The sequence below is a fragment of the Ranitomeya variabilis genome, chromosome 5 (genome assembly GCF_051348905.1).
Source record: "Ranitomeya variabilis isolate aRanVar5 chromosome 5, aRanVar5.hap1, whole genome shotgun sequence".
NCBI classification, from domain to species: Eukaryota; Metazoa; Chordata; class Amphibia; order Anura; family Dendrobatidae; genus Ranitomeya; species Ranitomeya variabilis.
The window spans coordinates 217,949,980-217,968,927 of record NC_135236.1 but is presented as its reverse complement, the minus strand read 5'-3'; the positions used below and the strand labels follow the sequence as shown (position 1 = coordinate 217,968,927).

General features: G+C 46.3%; 1 protein-coding gene across 2 annotated transcripts; it reads left to right on the top strand.

Annotated features, from left to right (window-relative positions):
• The first annotated feature begins 1,219 nt into the window (after positions 1-1,219).
• LOC143775542 (uncharacterized) lies at positions 1,220-4,719 on the top strand. Of its 2 annotated transcripts, XM_077263798.1 has the most exons (6): positions 1,220-1,342; positions 1,414-1,689; positions 1,818-1,901; positions 1,989-2,200; positions 2,995-3,097; positions 3,274-4,719. In XM_077263798.1, exons 3-6 carry the CDS (start codon positions 1,876-1,878, stop codon positions 3,488-3,490), a joined length of 558 nt encoding a protein of 185 aa, XP_077119913.1. In that variant the 5' UTR covers positions 1,220-1,342; positions 1,414-1,689; positions 1,818-1,875; the 3' UTR covers positions 3,491-4,719. The 2 variants fall into 2 exon arrangements, with proteins under 2 accessions (XP_077119913.1, XP_077119911.1); XM_077263796.1 differs by having other exon boundaries at positions 1,414-1,901.
• Positions 4,720-18,948: the final 14,229 nt, after the last annotated feature.

Sequence of the window (18,948 nt, the reverse complement as noted above, 5' to 3'; positions counted from 1 at the left end):
AAAAAAAAATTGTAATAAAAATTCCACAAAACTTTCCGTAGTATGATTTCAAGATAAACTTAAAACTGGGTCTACATTCAATAAAGGTGTTTGAGGTTCTATATACAAATGCGGAATGCAAACCTTTGGTCTAGAAAATGTTATCTGGTTTTAGAAAATAGTAACTGTAGGGTAACCATAATTATCATTTTTGGGTATTGGTATTTTAACTTTGAATGAGGGAAATTTTTAATAAGGTTGAAACTGTGTCTGGAGGAGGGGTGGGGTAGGTTTAGCAAAATGCGCCTGGCGCATATCAAGTTTGAAGTAGTTTTGGTGTTGCTTTCAAGGAATTTTTGGGTGAAACAGGAGGTGAGCGGTTTTGCAGCTTGTACATCAAGCATATCAAGTTTGAAGGGAACAGTTAACACAAATTTTTTTTTTGTGTGTAATTTTTTTGTGGGGAATCAAAATGTATGTTGGCATACCAATACATAATCATTCTAATTAAAACTGTGTTTAAATTGGAAGATTCTTGGGACCAAGTAAGGAACCCAAGAGAAATGCAGCAAGAACCCAAGACAGACGCAGCCAGGCCCCCCAAGTTTTGCAAACAGATGTAAGTATAAAGTCCCGAAAGCTTTATCTATCCTTTTGTATAGTAGCTTAGAACTCTCTTTATACTTGCAGATTCTTAGGGACCCAAGAAAAACGGGACCCAAGACAGACGCAGCAAGGACCCAAGACAGACGCAGCAAGGACCCAAGAGTTTGGAAAACAGATGTAAGTATAAAGTCCCGAAAGCTTTATGTATCCTTTTGTATAGTAGCTTAGAACTCTCTTTATACTTGCAGATTCTTAGGGACCCAAGAAAAACGGGACCCAAGAGAAACGCAGCAAGGACCCAAGACAGACGCAGCAAGGACCCAAGAGTTTTGCAAACAGATGTAAGTATAAAGTCCCGAAAGCTTTATCTATCCTTTTGTATAGTAGCTTAGAACTCTCTTTATACTTGCCGATTCTTAGGGACCCAAGAAAAACGGGACCCAAGAGAAACGCAGCAGGGACCCAAGAGAAACGCAGCAGGGACCCAAGAGAAACGCAGCAAGGACCCAAGACAGACGCAGCAAGGACCCAAGAGTTTTGCAAACGGATGTAAGTATAAAGTCCCGAAAGCTTTATGTATCCTTTTGTATAGTAGCTTAGAACTCTCTTTATACTTGCAGATTCTTAGGGACCCAAGAAAAACGGGACCCAAGAGAAACGCAGCAGGGACCCAAGAGAAACGCAGCAGGGACCCAAGAGAAACGCAGCAAGGACCCAAGACAGACGCAGCAAGGACCCAAGAGTTTTGCAAACGGATGTAAGTATAAAGTCCCGAAAGCTTTATCTATCCTTTTGTATAGTAGCTTAGAACTCTTTTTATACTTGCAGATTCTTTAGGGACCCAAGAAAAACAGGACTCAAGAGAAACACAGCAAGGACCCAAGACAGACGCAGGACCATAATATCTTCTTCTGAGAGCCCCCCCTCACATCATCAGCCACCTGAGGTGATTTTTTTTTTCTTCATAAATTTTTTTGTGTACATCTCTGGTAACATGTTTTTGAACCCTATATGTATTTATTGTTTTCACAAGAAGATGAAGCAGAGGGGCTTCCAGAAGGAGAAGGGCAGGGTGGAGAAATGAGAGGAGCGGGAGCGCATAGTGTAAGTTTTGCAGAGACCGATCCTCACATAAAACACACTACACCCAACACAAACATTCAGCACAGCACACACACAGTACATATGCCTCCATCCAAGCACATAATTTATTTATTTATTTTTTTTATTAGTCTTCACAATCCGGGGCTCGACGTAGAGTTCCTCAAAGCACCTCCCATAGTCGTCGGAATGCTAATCGCGGCGGTCACCGAAGAGTAAGTTCCTTTTTGGTTTGGTGTTTAGTAAACTGTAAAATTCATGTGGTATAATCTTTCCCTTTTTATTCTTATTTTTATGTTAAGGCTTCACAGCGTGCTCCCGAACAGGCTGAGGAAGAGGAGGGCATTGATGTGGACACCCTCATTCAAGCGATCCAAAGTCGGGAGCCGCTGTGGAACATGGCGGACCGCCGCCATGCTGACACAGTTCGTCACCCGACGGCTATGGGAGGAAGTGTGCAGTGCTGTTCTGGATAACTGGGAGGAACTCGACGCTGGGGCCCAGGATCTAGCGCGTAAGTATTCACACTTCATTAACTTGTGTTAGCATGATTTAATGTGTTATATACTAGCGAACAAAAGGAGTATAGACACTGAAATATATGAAAGAAATTATAAAGATTTTATTATTAAAATACAATGGAACATCTAGTACAATAAATAATATATGTATAACTACATGACAGAACACATAGACATTCCAACATGTAGGCAGGAGGAGAACCAAATGGTACACAAAGGAATAGTGCCTTAGGGGCAGCAGGTAGGTTATACAGACATCCTGACTGAATATGGGTAAGTTCTTATCACTTTGACGATGCATATATGCCAGGATATCATGGTATCCTATGTGATATAGGACTTTGGTCCATTAGAGATTTTCTCCTACAATGAGGGTATGGGCTTTGTTCTTGTGACCACTAATACTTACCCAAGTCATATGTTGGATATGTATCCTATTCCTTTGTGTACCGTTTGGTTCTCCTCCTGCCTACATGTTGGAATGTCTATGTGTTCTGTCATGTAGTTATACATATATTATTTATTGTACTAGATGTTCCATTGTATTTTAATAATAAAATCTTTATAATTTCTTTCATATATTTCAGTGTCTATACTCCTTTTGTTCGCTAGTATATGATATTCTCCTTGGGAGTGATACTATCTTTGACTCATCTTGATATTGGGAGAGCTTTTTTCTCGACTTTTTGAATATGCTCTCGGCCATTTATAATACATGCTTATTGATTATTGTGTGCATCTGATTTAATGTGTTGTATAGTAACCAACTTTTGCTTTACCTTTCCAGGTAACAGGGTTATCGTGCGGTGGCGGTCACTCAGGGATCGCTTCAAGAGGGAGTTTAACAAGGAGATGCAGGCCCCGAGTGGATCTAGAGGACGCAGGAGCAGGTATAAATATGCAAGAGCCCTGTCGTTCCTCCGGTCGACGCTGCTGAGCAGAAGATAAATATTCAACACCACATGTTTTCAGTCAAACTGTTAAAATGTGTAACCTTCATATTTTTTTGGCAGCAAGGGCAATTGTAATATCAAGATACTAATTTTTTTTTTTTCTTCTTTAACAGCACTGTCTGCAGCACTCGGGAGCCTGCATCAGAGTTGCACCCCTCTGGAGCGATCTCTCAGGAATCCGCCACCTGGGACCACGTCGACCCCTCTGTATCTGTACCTTCCCTTTTGTGTGATCCCTCGGCCCCATCCACCAGCGCTGGAGCAGCAGGGCGGACTTCGTCACTTGAAGCTACAGGTGATGAGTTAGTTACCTTTACCCCACCCCTCTGACACTGCCGCAACATCTAGACCACCTTTGGGGTCAGAACGGCAGCGCCAGAGAGGTCAGGAAAGGAGCTATGCGCCTGAGTTTTTGCATCTGAATGCAGCCTTCCAGAATGCCATCAAGCTTTTGGGTGAGCAAACATCTGCTGGGTACAATATGCTTAACAAAAGCATACTTGAACTCAGCAGTCGTCTGGATAGGATGCATTCAGATGCAAACCAGTCACCAAGACACTGTTTTTTTCAGTCGGTCCTCAGGCACATGGAAAATCTAACTCCTGACCTGCAGATGCATGTGATGCAAGGCTGCCACACTGCTTTAGCGCAGGCGATGTCCCAAGCCCCTCCACCTACCCTTCATGTTTCAACACCTTTCCCCTCTCAAGCCGCCGTCTATCCTCCCGTCCATCCTCCTCCCGTCCATCCTCCTCCCGTCCATCCTCCTCCCGTCCATCCTCCTCCCGTCCATCCTCCTCCCGTCCATCCTCCTCCCGTCCATCCTCCTCCCGTCCATCCTCCCCCTGTCCATCCTCCTCCCATCCATCCTCCTCCTGTCCATCCTACTTCTACTCCTTCGCCATTCTTTCCTTCCCCCCTCAGTATTTCCCAGTACCTACCTTCCCCTTTCCATTCTTCCCCTTTAACTTCACCGTTCCCAATCCCACCAACACCTTCACCATACCTCCCACAGACCACATCTGTACCTCAACTCCCTGCCCAACCTCATGTTTTCACCACCCATTCCACTTCTGTTCCTCCCCGTGATGTCCTGTCCCCCACTATCGACGTGGTCCGCCCTGTCAGCCCCTCCGCTACTATCTCCACCACAAATTATGAGAACTTGTAAATAAATAAAACTTTTTTTGGTTTAAAAACAATTTTATTGTCTTTCCTTTTTTTTTTTTTAAACTGTATAAAAACCACCAAGGTTATGGTAAAAGTAACAGTAGAAAATGTGTAAAGGGGTACCGGTTCAAAACATACAATACTGTGAGGTTAAAGTCCAAAGGTTTTGTAACAAAACAAAAAACATGGTATATTTACAAGTGTGAAAAAAAATTTTTTTTTACACCATTTCGTACTGCCAGTCAACTGATCCTTGAGGAGACATGAAGTAGTCTGCAAAATTGTCCCGCATTCTGGAGACTGCTACTGGACTGCGAAAACTTGTGTTTTGGTAATCCCGCAAGGTGGTTTCTGACGCATTATCCTCCAGGGAAACATGTTTTTTGGATAAAACAAAATTGTGAAGTACCACGCAAGCCTTCACCACATCATCAACAATTTCAGTCTGCAGTTTAATTGCAGTTAGTAGGATTCTCCATTTAGCAGTTAAGATGCCAAAAGCACATTCCACAACTCTTCGTGCTCTGGTTAAGCGATAATTAAAAATTTTCTTCCTCTGGGTCAGTCCACTACTTCCATAGGGTTTAAGCAAGTGTGGTGAAAGCTGGAAGGCATCATCTCCAACGCACACAAATGGTAATGGTGGACCGGTGGTTCCAGGGAGAGGTCTAGGCGGTGGAAAGTCAAATGTATCTCCATACAAACGACGCCCCATTGGTGAAGTTTTAAAAATCTGGGAGTCATTTGCGCGTCCATACGCACCGATATCCACAGCGATAAACTTGCAGTGTGCGTCGGCTATGGCCATCAATACAATTGAGAAGTACTTTTTGTAGTTGTAAAATTCTGATCCAGAGCCAGAAGGTTTTACAATCCTTATATGCTTCCCATCGACTGCTCCGACACAATTTGGGAACTGGCATATTTGTTCAAAATTGTGGGCAATCTCCAGCCACCTCTCCTGTGATGGCTCTGGAATGTATTCCGCTTGTAAGCACTCCCACAATGCCCAGCAGGTCTCTCTGATGATCCCTGAGATTGTGGATATCCCAAGCCTGAACTGGAAATGTAGGGATGAAAACGACTCTCCAGTTGCAAGGAATCTGTTAACAAAAGGAAAAGACAATAATTAATAAAAACTTCAAAAAACAACATTATAGTTATAAGTCTGATGAATGAGAATCATTAAAAAAAAAAAAAAATAACTTACCGAATAGTCACCATGAGACGCTCCGCTGGTGATATGGAGAAGCGCATCTGGGTGTCTCGTCTCCGTATAGATTCCTCCACATGGCCCAACAAAATTTCGAAATTTTCCGCTTTCATTCTCACATAGCTGAAGAATTTTTGAGGATTTTCCCTCAATTCAATGTAAAGTGTGGAATAAACATCACGGGTCATGCGTTGGGCTGTGATAGGATGGATCCACAGCCTTCTCTTCCGCCGCTGCCCCAGGATGCGCAGTCTTTCTTCCTCCTTGTCTCGAACGATGACTGCCAACCAGAGGCGTAGCTAGGGGTTCAGCCCAGGGGGGGGCGAGACATCTGAGTGGGCCCCTAACCTTTGATTACAACTATGGTGATGCACCCTAATAGTGGACGTAGGAGAACCTCGGCAGATGATCCTGCTTCAACTAAAAAAAAACATCTCCACAAGACCAATACTGATATTACCACCATATTGTGACCATATAGTGGTAGATACCTGTCCTACAAAGCATACAAGGGATTACAGCACAGTTACAGATGGTGTTTTACCACTGACGTTCTTTCTGATGGAATCGTTCACTTTTCCTGTCTTTTCCATCTGGCCCAGACCGACATGGCGACTTCTCCACCCAGGACTCCACTGCAGAAATTACAACAAAGACATGTTTCACTTCTCATATTCCAGCCATCACCATCTATTCCCAACCTGCCCAAACTCCTCATCCTGCTGATATCCCAATACTGAGCTGCTACCGTATGTGTCCCTATTACTGCTCCTGCTGTGTGATATAAATGCAGTGCTCCTCATACTGCATCACATAGTAATGCCACCACTGTGCCCTTACATAGTACAATGTCCCCTTTGTGCTCTCACAGTAGCCCCAAACTCTTTACAGGCCCCCACAGTAGTCCCCACACTGTATGATGGCCAGACAACAGCCTTCAAACTGTATAGTGACCCCTGTGTTAGCTCCCACACTGTAAAATGACTCCTGCCTTAGGTCCCACGCTGTGTAGCGGCCCCCACATTATCTACCACACTTTATAATGACCCCTCCATTAGCTTCCACACTGTATAATGACCCCCGCATTAGTGTCCATGCTGTATAATGACCCCCACATTAGCTTCCACGCTGTATAATGGAACCCGCTGTAGCTCCCACTCCTTGGATTCTGGTCACTGCCTGTCCCTCTCTGTGGGCTGATACTTGCACAGCCCTGAAATATATGACAAAGACCTAAATAGAAGAAGCTGCCAGTGGGTGTGTATAGAGGCCATCATATGGGTATAGCTTCCTGAATGTGTCCAGGTAACCCTAAAGGAATACTCTTGTCTGGACAAGACCCCAAAGAGGGAAACGGAAATGAGGGAACCAGAAAAAAGAGGGGGAGGTAGAATATTACCAATCTAAAGAAAAAAGTACACTCCCTGGCTCTTCTGTTCCTTTTTCCTCTTCTCCCCCTTGGAGATCTTGTGGTCTAGACTGAGTATATGTAAATGGACCCGCACCCATTTACCCATACACACACTGTATACGCTGTACGCACCACACACCCACTGTATACACCGTACGTACCACACACACTGTATATGCCGTATGCACCACACACACACTGTATACACCGTACGCACCACACACCGTATACGCCGTACGCACCACACCCACTGTATACGCCGTAAGCACCACACATCCACACACACTGTATACGCCGTACGCACCACACACACACAATACACCGTACACAACACACACACAGTATACGCCATACGCAACACAGACACACTGTATACACCGTATGCACCACACACACTGTATACGCCGTACGCACTACACACCCTGTATACGCCGTACGCACCACACACACAGTATACGCCATACGCACCACACCCACTGTATACGCCGTAGGCAGCACACACACACACTTTATACTCATCCTCTTGTGCGGTACCACCAGCGGAACACCGTTGCAAACATACCACTGCCGGGATCAGCCGAATGACTCACTGACCGCCGCCATCTTTGTACAAGAGGAGCGCATAGCACATGGGGTAGACAGGTCAAAGAAGAGAGCACAGACGGGGGAAAGAGAGAGTGGATAGGTGGGTGAGCACATGGGGGGGGGGGGGGGAGAGATTCTCAACGCTGCAAAGTCTGCCCACATCGTGACATAACCGCCCTCCCGATGCAATAGCATCGGGTCTCCATATAGTAAAATATATATTCATCCTCAACTTTTTTAATAAAAGGTTTTACCTTTTATTTTTCATATTTTGTGTTTTTTATTTTTCATGTTTACCACCTTAGATTTACTGATATGAAATCATGCAGGCACTGGTCTGATAGGATCCTGCCTCAGGCTACAGGATAGAACATATATATGGGTTGGGGGTCTTATCAGACCAGTGTCTGTGTGTGTGTGTGTGTGTGTGTGTGTGTGTGTGTGTGTGTGTATACACACTGACAAGACTGGTCAGTAATGTGCATTGAAAGACGTGACCCTGGCTGCAGGACCCCACACATGAGGATATTTGACTCTTTCCCATATATGGTATATATAGAAAAGAGACATACCGTATATCCTCATCTGTGGGGTCCTGCAGCCACGTCCATGAGTGCACATTACTGACCAGCTGCCATAAATCTTCAGTGCCTTAGGATACCGTCACACAGTGGCATTTTCATCGCTACGACGGCACGATTCGTGACGTTCTAGCGATATAGTTACAATCTCGCAGTGTCTGACACGCAGCAGCGATCAGGGACCCCGCTGAGAATCGTACGTCGTAGCAGATCGTTTGAAACTTTCTTTCGTCGCTGGATCTCCCGCTGTCATCGCTGGATCGTTGTGTGTGACAGCGATCCAGCGATGCGTTCGCTGGTAACCAGGGTAAACATCGGGTTACTAAGCGCAGGGCCGCGCTTAGTAACCCGATGTTTACCGTGGTTACCAGCGAACCTCGGCATCGTTGGTCGCTGGAGAGCGGTCTGTGTGACAGCTCCCCAGCGACCACACAACGACTTACCAACGATCACGGCCAGGTCGTATCGCAGGTCGTGATCGTTGGTAAATCGTATAGTGAGACGGTACCCTAAGAAACTGCTGCAGATACAGCACAGGAATCCTGCTGGGTCTTATCAGGAAAGCAGCAGAGTAGAGTAGAAGTGGGAGCTGTACTTACACCACCCCATGTCCTGCTCCTCTCTCACTGGAAAAAGATGCTCCTAGAGTCCTTCCTGTCTGCTCTGCAGCAGACATGGCATGCCCACTCAGTGTGCAATGTGGGCGTGTCTTCAGTATACTGGAGGCAGGCAGCTGTCAGGTCAGGTACAGTGCTGGCACTCAGTGACAGCGTGTATCAGCATGGGGGGGTCACTTTGGGGAATATGTTCCGCTCTCTTCAGCCACTGCCCGCGGTAGTGCAGGGAGATCATGTCTCCCTCTTCTCTACCTCGGAGCTTACAGTAACTATATCGGCGGGCTGTGCACGCTGATATAATTAAGTGTAGCATAGCTCCGGGTGGGCCCCTGTGAGCGGTGGGCCCGGGGTGACCGCACCCTCTGCCCCCCTGGTAGCTATGCTACTGCTGCCAACCGATTAGCCTCAAAAGTGAAATCCGCGCATAACTTCACAATATTCGCCAGCACCCCTTCCATCTTTGCCACTTTCTCTAAACCTTTCAAAGCTGTGGTGTAAATACACAGTATATATAGGTTTCCAGTAGCCAATCACATTGAGATCCTCCCTTTTTTAAAAACGGATCTGTCAAAAAACGGTTACAATGGATGGAAAAACGGTAGCAACGGTTCTAACGGATTCGTTTTTTTTACGGAACAGTGTAACTGATCTGTCACAAAAGCGGATCCGTTAGAACCGTTTTCTCAACAACAATTTTGACGGATCCGTCGATCCGTCACGATGTCGGAGCTGACTGACTCCAAACAACTGAAGTGTGAAAGAAGCCTAACACTGAAGAGGATATGCCCTTGAAATGGGTGTTTCAACAAGACGACCCTAAACACAGCAGTTAACGAGCAAAATCTTGGTTCCAGACCAACAAAATTAAGGTTCTGGAGTGGCCAGCCCAATCCCCGGACCTTAAACCGATAGAACACTTATGGGATGACATTAAAAATGTCATTTCTGAGGCAAAGCCAACAAATATCAAAACATTGGGATGTAGTCAAAGCCTCCTGGGCTGGTGTAACAGGTGACAGGTGCCAGAAGTTGGTTGACTATGCAACATAGATGTGAAGCAGTTCTAACAAACCGTGGGTATACAACCAAATATTAGGTTAGTAATTCACAGGAATGATAAATCCACCAAAAAAGTACAAATTGTTAGTTTACAACAGCAAATGCAGACACTGCTATTTTTTAGCACAGCTCAATGTTCATTTTTTGTTATTTTTTGTAAAGTAGTTGAAATTATATACATTTCTCCATGTTTTGAATTAGAAAACAGCGTGCAATGTTCACAATGCTGAAAAAAAAACTGGTATAAAGAGTTTGTGATTAAGGCCGGGATCACACATGCGAGAAATACATCCGTGTCTCGTATGTGAAACCCAAGCTCTGGCGCCGGCACTGTGGAGCGGAGCGTGCGGCCGCATAGGAACACATGGAGCTGCACGCTCCGCTCCCAAGTGCCAGCGCCAGAGCTTGGGTTTCACAAGCGAGACACGGACGTGTTTCTCGCATGTGTGATCCCGGCCTAACTCGTGTTTTTGAACACACTGGTATTATTTTGAACACTGCTGTACAATATCAAGTAATGCTTGTAAAGGAAGATAACTCTTCAAAAGTATTTCAACATCTTTAAAAGATGGAGAAGAAATACAAGGTAGGAAAGCAGACTGACACCTTGTTTAGGATGTGATGTCTGTATTGGAATATTTTGCTCTATACTCCTCTTCCTGAGTAAAATCAGAAATCTGCTTAGTCTATATATTACAGAACTGTCAATACCAAGAAGAAAACTATAGCGGTAAGGTTAAGCTTTTATTTCCCCAAAGGGCCACATAAGACCGTACTTCCAGGAAATCTTGGTCCATGGGCACAGTTTAAAATAAAAAAAAACACCTTACTCACTGTCCCCAAATTTAGCACTACGTCTCTATGACTGGTCTTGGTGTCTGGAAATGGCTGAAGCGCCGGCACCCTGTTGAAAGTGCGGCAGCCAATCGGTGAGCTTAGAGGCTCTTCCCTTGTACTGTCATGGCCAAAAGATTTTAGACCAACAAATTTTAGTTTTCATAAAGTTTATTGCCTCATTGAAAATAAAACAACCCCTTTCCGACATTGGGCGTAATAATATGCCCACGTCAGACTCCTCGTTTGGTGCGATCGAAGTAATGCAGCCTCTAGTCTCCCATCGAGACTATTGAAGCAGGGGCGAATATACCACCAGTGCAACTGCACCGTGGCCCGGTGGTGGAGGGGGGTCCTGCAGGCACTGGCGTTGTTCTGTCCTTCTAACAGGACAGGGCTTCGTTTCAAGCATTAAAAGGTTAACTATTGTCATAGTTTAGTTTTGCTGTGTTATAGCACCACCCAGTGGTGGATAAATTTATAACCTGTGTTTTTCATGTAATAATAGAGTGTTGCATTGTGGGTTTCAGCAAGGCATTCTGGGATGGGGAAATTCCCATTCTCTCTCTGTGCATCTCCCTGGACACACGCGTTATCTGCTGTTGGAACTACCTCACTTACTTCTCATCCTTGTTAAGTTTATCCGGTAAGATCATTATCCCTGTTCCTACAATGTAGTGTAGTACAGTGTGTGATTAACTGTATAGCAGCCAGTACACAGGAAATGTGGTTACCAGGAATCTGCTGTATGTAGTTATGTAGAAGTTGCACCATACTGTATGTTTCCCTGTTAGTTGTAGTTGTGTTATCGTTTAGCCCAATACTTATACATATCATTTGTATTATTCTAGTTTTACCGCGCTCATGTTTACCAATAAACAAGTTAGACTACAGAGGACAGTCTGCTTATTTGGGAGACAGAAGTGGTTTATGCCGTATGTCGGATCACACACCGTATCAACGTGTATGAAGACAGAACAGTAAAACGGAAGCTGGGCGCCGGGATTACAGTAAAGGGAGGCTAGACGCCAGCGAAAGCAAATACCACCTACGCAGCCGCTTGTACCACACCGCACTACCTGCAGATACCGCAGCGGCCGCCATACAGTCACAAGTACCGAGAGTGCATCCCACCAAGCACCACACGTCTCAGTCCACGCCGAAGTCACCCTTACCCGCTCTGAGACGTCCTACAGCCTGCAAACGGACATAAAATGTCTGCAAGTCAAACATCTTCACTCAAGACGAGATCCCAAACAAGCCGCTCTAGCAAGTCTTCCTCGAAAAGGTCTGCCACCCTCGCCCGAGCAGAAGCTGAGGCGGCGAAAATAAGATCCTCCTTCGCTGCACAAGAGATGCAGTTAAAGTTAAGACAAGCAGACCAAGAAGCAGAAAGAGCCCGCCTGCAAGCAGAGCAAGAAGCAGAAAGAGCCCGCCAAGAAGCAGAAAGAGCCCGCCAAGAAGCAGAAAGAGCCCGCCTGCGAGCAGAGCAAGAAGCAGAAAGAGCCCGCCTGCAAGCGACCTTGGAAAGGCTTTCCGCTGAAAAAGAAGCAGCAGCCGCAATAGCCAAAGCTGAGTTTTTAGAAGCCGTGGAGTTTCCTGAATCCGAGCGAGGCAGCGACATACGCGGACCAGACCTTGATCATCAGGACCCTGCTCAACGCGTCTCAGAATATGTCCGCCAACATCCCAAAGTGGAAGACAACTCTGATCCGATACACCAACCAGCCTATACAGATTACCAGAGATCCTTCCTCCAAACACCGTACTGGAAGCAGGAAAGTATACTGCGAAACGACATTGATCACCACTACCGTCCTACGGAACAGAAGGTACGACCTCCGACCATACTGACAGGGACACCCTTCGCCACTGAACGGGTTTATACAGACTTTCCTATGCCAGAAGCTCCTACCAGGTATGAGGATGCACCACAAACACCGCATAACAACAGCACACCAGCTCACGGCGGCACAGACTCAGCCACTATGAACTTTGCAAGGTTCTTTACCCGCCGGGAGCTGGTGACCAAGGGACTTGTAAAGTTCACTGATCGAGCTGAAAGCTACAGAGCATGGCGAGCCTCTTTTCAGAATGCCATCAGAGACTTGCATCTTTCCAGTAGTGAAGAGTTAGATCTACTGGTTAAGTGGCTTGGGAGCGAGTCAGCTGAACATGCCAAAAGAATCAGGAACATTAACATAAAGTACCCACACACAGGACTTCGTATGGTGTGGGAGAGACTCGAAGAATGTTATGGGTCAATAGAAGCTATAGAAAATGCTTTGTATAAAAGAATTGATGATTTCCCCAAGATAGCAAATAAGGGTTATCAAAAGCTCAGGGAACTGAGCGACTTGTTAATGGAGGTACATGCTGCTCAGGCAGAAGGTGATCTACCAGGGTTGGCATTTCTGGACACTGCCAGAGGTGTCAACCCGATTGTCCAAAAGCTCCCTTACAACTTACAAGAAAAGTGGGTCAGTCACGGGTCCCGTTACAAACAGGCTCATAAGGTACCATTTCCTCCTTTCAGGGTGTTTGTAGACTTTGTTGCTCAGCAGGCTAAAGTTAGAAATGACCCTAGTTTCGATTTCACTATGTCATGTACCGCTGCCTCTGGTGTAAAACCCAGTAAAACACCAGTGGCAGTCCACAAAACTAATGTTACCTCCACAGGTTTTCCTTACAGGGCAAGTAAGTCTTCTCCAGAAGAGGACAAACCGCAGGATCTCAGCAAACACTGCCCCCTACACAAGAAACCTCATCCTCTCCTAAAATGTAGAGCCTTCAGGGAGAAGTCTCTAGAAGACCGTAAGAGTTTCCTAAAGGAAAACAAGATATGCTTCAGATGCTGCGCGACAACCTCACACTTCGCCAAGAACTGTGAAACCAGTGTGAAATGCACAGAATGTAGTAGTGTGGAGCACAACACGGCCTTACATCCTGGACCACCCTCAGGGGTATCGTCGCAAGTAGAAGAGTCTGCTGAAAAACAGATGGACACTGACATGGACACCCCAGTGGTCACTTCTCGGTGCACAGAGATCTGCAAGGAACTCGTAGCAGGAAGATCCTGCTCAAAGATCTGTCTTGTCAGAGTATTCCCAGCGAGCCAACGGGATAAGGCGATCAAGGTATATGCAATCTTGGATGATCAGAGCAACAGGTCTCTAGCTAAGTCCTTTCTCTTCGACACCTTCAACATTGCTGGTCCCGGCTCTCCGTACTCCTTGAAGACATGTGCAGGTACTGTCGAGACGGCGGGGAGGAGAGCAACTGGATTCAAAGTAGAGTCTATAGATGGTCAAACCTGCTTATCCTTGCCATCAATACTGGAGTGCAACCAGATTCCAGACAACAGGTCTGAGATACCTACACCAGAGGTAGCAGCTCATCACACCCACTTGAGATGTATAGCTCACCTGATACCAGAGCTCGACCAAGGAGCTCCTATCGTCTTACTTCTCGGAAGAGACATACTACGGGTCCACAAGGCTAGAAGACAGATCAACGGCCCACAAAACGCCCCATATGCTCAGAGACTTGACCTAGGATGGGTCATTGTGGGAGATGTCTGTTTGGGTGGAGCACACAGGCCGACATCAGTCAACAGCATGCTCACCAATACCCTCGAGAATGGACGCCCGTCTCTCTTCCAGCCATGCGAGAGCAGTTTCCTGATTAAAGAATTGCCACACCACACCCCTCCACCTTGTCCGTTAGCTGATCCTTCCTGTGAAGACCATGCATGCGACGGTGAGCAAGATCATATAGGGTGCACAGTTTTCCACAGGACAAGGGAAGACAACCAGGTAGCAATGTCCATAGAGGACAGACTGTTCTTGGACATCATGGAGCGAGAGATAGTAAGAGATGAATCAAAGAGTTGGGTCGCACCTTTACCATTCAAACCACAGAGGCAACGCTTACCCAACAACAGAGAACTTGTCTACAGTCGATTTGTCTCCCTTACGCGCAAACTGCAGAAGGCACCAGAAACAAAACAACACTTCTTTACCTTCATGGAGAGAATATTCCAGAGTGGCCACGCGGAAATTGCACCTGTACTTCAAGATTCCGAGGAATGTTGGTACTTACCTATTTTCGGCGTGTATCATCCGAAGAAACCAGGTCAGATAAGAGTGGTATTTGACTCAAGTGCCAGATACGAAGGTGTTTCTTTAAACGACGTCTTCCTGTCTTGTCCAGACCTCAACAACAGACTTCTGGGAGTACTTCTTCGTTTCCGCAAAGACGCAGTAGCATTTATGGCCGACATACAACAGATGTTTCACTGCTTCCTTGTTAAAGAAGAACACAGAAACTACTTGAGGTTCTTCTGGTACCACAATAATGACCCATACAAGGACATCGTGGAATATCGTATGAAGGTTCACATCTTCGGGAACAGCCCTTCCCCTGCTGTCGCTATCTATGGCCTTAGACATTCAGCCAGAGAGGGTGAAGCGAAGTATGGATCGGATGTAAGATCTTTTGTGGAAAAGGATTTCTACGTAGATGACTGCCTGAAATCCACACCCACAGAGGAGTCGGCAGTCAGTCTCCTGAAAAGGGCACAAGAAATGCTCGCTTCATCCAATTTGAGGTTGCACAAAATTGCTTCCAACAGCCAGAAACTAATGGCAGCCTTTCCCTCTCAAGATTACTCAACCGATTTAAAAGACTTGGATTTAAGCACGGATTCCCTTCCCATGCAGCGGAGCCTGGGTCTACTCTGGGATTTGAAAAAGGATGCATTCACCTTCCAGATCAGCGAAGAAGAGAAACCCTTCACGCGTAGAGGCGTCCTGTCCGTTGTGAACAGCTTGTACGATCCTCTGGGATTTGTAACCCCTGTAACTATCCAAGGTAAAATGATGTTGAGAGACTTCACCCAAGAGACATCCGATTGGGATGATCCGCTTCCCAGCGATAAAAGAGAACTGTGGGAAAGATGGAAAAATTCTTTAGAAGCCCTGTCGAGTCTCTACGTGGCACGGCCATATGCTTCTGTGCCTTCATCAGAAATCGAGGTGCAAAGGCTTTGTATCTTCTGCGATGCTTCAACCAAGGCAATTGCAGCAGTGGCGTATTTGAAAACAACTGACATCAACGAACAATGCCACGTAAGGCTTGTTATGAGCCGGACAAAATTGGCCCCACTCCGTGAACACACAGTACCCAGACTGGAACTCTGTGCAGCTGTGCTGGCAGTAGAGTTAGCTGAGCTTATCTCAACAGAAATGGACCTGGAAATCAAAGAAGTTGAGTTCTACACTGACAGCAAGGTAGTGCTGGGGTACATTTGTAATGAAACTCGTCGCTTCTATGTCTATGTCAGCAATCGGGTGCTAAGGATCAGGAGATCCACCGAACCTAAACAGTGGCACTATGTGTCCACGCACCACAATCCGGCGGACCACGCAACCAGATCCGTTGAAGCAAGACAACTTAAGGACACAACCTGGTTCACCGGTCCTACATTCTTATACCGTTCAACGCCATATGTGGACGAGTCAAACATCTTTGAATTGGTGGATCCAGAGGCAGATGAGGAAATCCGTCCTCAGGTATCCGTTCTACGTACGGTGACTAAAGACAATCACCTCAAATCCCACCGCTTCAACAGGTTCTCAACTTGGGACTCACTTGTTCGTGCCCTCGTTTGTTTAATTCATGTGGCTCGATCCTACAAGTCAACGTCACCCGCCATCCAGAAACCTTGCAAAGGTTGGCACCACTGCAAGTGTGCCTTTACCGTTCCAAGCATGGAAAATGCCAAGAACGTCATAATTCGTACCATACAACGTGAATGTTACGCCAAAGAAATAGATAACCTCAATAAAAGCCAACCCGTTTCCAGAGATAGTGTCTTGAAGAAGCTTGATCCAATCATTGACCAGGATGGGCTGTTAAGAATTGGAGGTCGTCTTCAAGAAGCTGAAGTGGAATTTGGGGAGAAGCACCCTATAATAATTCCTGGACATCATCATATCACGACCCTACTTGTGCAACACCACCACGTCTTGGTGAAACATCAGGGACGACTGTTTACTGAAGGAAATCTACGAACTGCTGGACTATGGATAGTCGGAGCAAAGCGATGCGTGAGTAAACTCATTTACAATTGCGTGATTTGTCGCAAACTCCGTGGCGGGACTCAAAAGCCGAAGATGGCCAATCTCCCACCAGACAGACTTAGTACAGAACCTCCCTTTACCAACGTCGGACTGGACGTATTCGGGCCATGGTCTGTGGTTGCACGGAACACTAGAAGAGTCCAGGCCAATGCCAAACGTTGGGCTGTTATGTTCACCTGTATGTCCATTAGAGCAGTCCACATTGAAGTAATTGAGTCCATGGACACTTCAGGGTTTATAAATGCACTCCGACGTTTCATCGCCATCAGAGGTCCCGTGAAGCACATACGCTCCGATAGAGGTACCAACTTTGTAGGAGCAGTGAAAGAACTTCAAATTCCTTCCAACCTAGACACCACCGGTGTGGAAAGATACCTGAGTGAGCAGGGGTGTACCTGGACTTTCAATCTACCACACTCTTCTCACATGGGAGGTGCTTGGGAGAGGATGATAGGAATAGCACGCAGAATCCTTGACTCCATTTTCTTGCAGGCAGGTAGTGCAAGACTCACACATGAAAGTTTGACCACATTCCTAGCAGAAGTTTCGGCCATCATTAATGCCAGACCATTGACTTCACTTTCTAGTGACTCTGAGGATCCGACCATTCTCACTCCTGCCATGTTACTTACTCAGAAAGCCAGCGTTCTCAGCGCTCCACCTGGAGAATTTAGCAACAAGGACCTCTACAGACGACAGTGGAGACAAGTCCAAAGTCTCTCCAATACCTTCTGGCACAGATGGAGGAAGCAGTACCTCTCCACCTTACAACCAAGGAAGAAGTGGCAGACCGACAAACCAAACATCAAAACCGGGGATGTCGTTCTCATGAAAGACAGCCAGTCACACCGTAATGAGTGGCCACTAGGCCTCATCACTAAAGTATTCCCAAGCAAAGATGGGAAAATCCGTAAGGTCGAGGTCAAAGTAGGCAAGTCCGGGGAAAGCAAACTATTCCTCAGACCAGTGGCGGAACTTGTCTTACTGTTTTCGCCAAAAGAACCTGTAGGTGGAATCGGTTGATGCCAAGCGGGGAGTGTTCTGTCCTTCTAACAGGACAGGGCTTCGTTTCAAGCATTAAAAGGTTAACTATTGTCATAGTTTAGTTTTGCTGTGTTATAGCACCACCCAGTGGTGGATAAATTTATAACCTGTGTTTTTCATGTAATAATAGAGTGTTGCATTGTGGGTTTCAGCAAGGCATTCTGGGATGGGGAAATTCCCATTCTCTCTCTGTGCATCTCCCTGGACACACGCGTTATCTGCTGTTGGAACTACCTCACTTACTTCTCATCCTTGTTAAGTTTATCCGGTAAGATCATTATCCCTGTTCCTACAATGTAGTGTAGTACAGTGTGTGATTAACTGTATAGCAGCCAGTACACAGGAAATGTGGTTACCAGGAATCTGCTGTATGTAGTTATGTAGAAGTTGCACCATACTGTATGTTTCCCTGTTAGTTGTAGTTGTGTTATCGTTTAGCCCAATACTTATACATATCATTTGTATTATTCTAGTTTTACCGCGCTCATGTTTACCAATAAACAAGTTAGACTACAGAGGACAGTCTGCTTATTTGGGAGACAGAAGTGGTTTATGCCGTATGTCGGATCACACACCGTATCAACGTGTATGAAGACAGAACAGGCGTACTGCCCATAGCGGCAGAGTATGCACCCACTATGGGGCCACTCAGCCAAGATTGCCGGCGGGAGTGAGAAGGACCCGGTGTCATGCAGCATCGGGCCCCTCTCCCTCCCTTAATCATGCGACTACCCAGAGCCGGGGAGATAGCAGCACTCAGAGTGCAGGAGTTCAAAAAGGGGGCGTGTCATGCAGTGAGAGATGCTGGCCAATGAACGCTTTCCGCACCAGACTGATGCAAGCGCTCACTGGCTGCCGTCTCTGTCCTCCTGCATGGTGCGTCCCAATGGGGAGTACTCGCTTGTAGTCAGGGGCCCCAGCCGCATAGCACCCTGGGGACAATAGTGGAGGAAGAGCAGGACTTAGGGTACTGTCACACAGTGCAATTTTGATCGCTACGACGGCACGATTCGTGACGTTTCAGCGTCGTATGATTATCGCTCCAGCGTCGTAGACTGCAGTCACACGTTGCAATCACGGCGCTGGAGCGATGCCGAAGTCCCCGGGTAACCAGGGTAAACATCGGGTTAC

Excerpts from the sequence above, each read along its gene's own strand:
- LOC143775542 (XM_077263796.1), top strand. The coding sequence starts at position 1,597 with ATGTATTTATTGTTTTCACAAGAAGATGAAGCAGAGGGGCTTCCAGAA. Across the intron at positions 1,902-1,988 it reads ATCGCGGCGGTCACCGAAGA|GCTTCACAGCGTGCTCCCGA; the intron begins GTAAGTTCCTTT and ends TTTTATGTTAAG. Across the intron at positions 3,098-3,273 it reads TCTAGAGGACGCAGGAGCAG|CACTGTCTGCAGCACTCGGG; the intron begins GTATAAATATGC and ends CTTCTTTAACAG.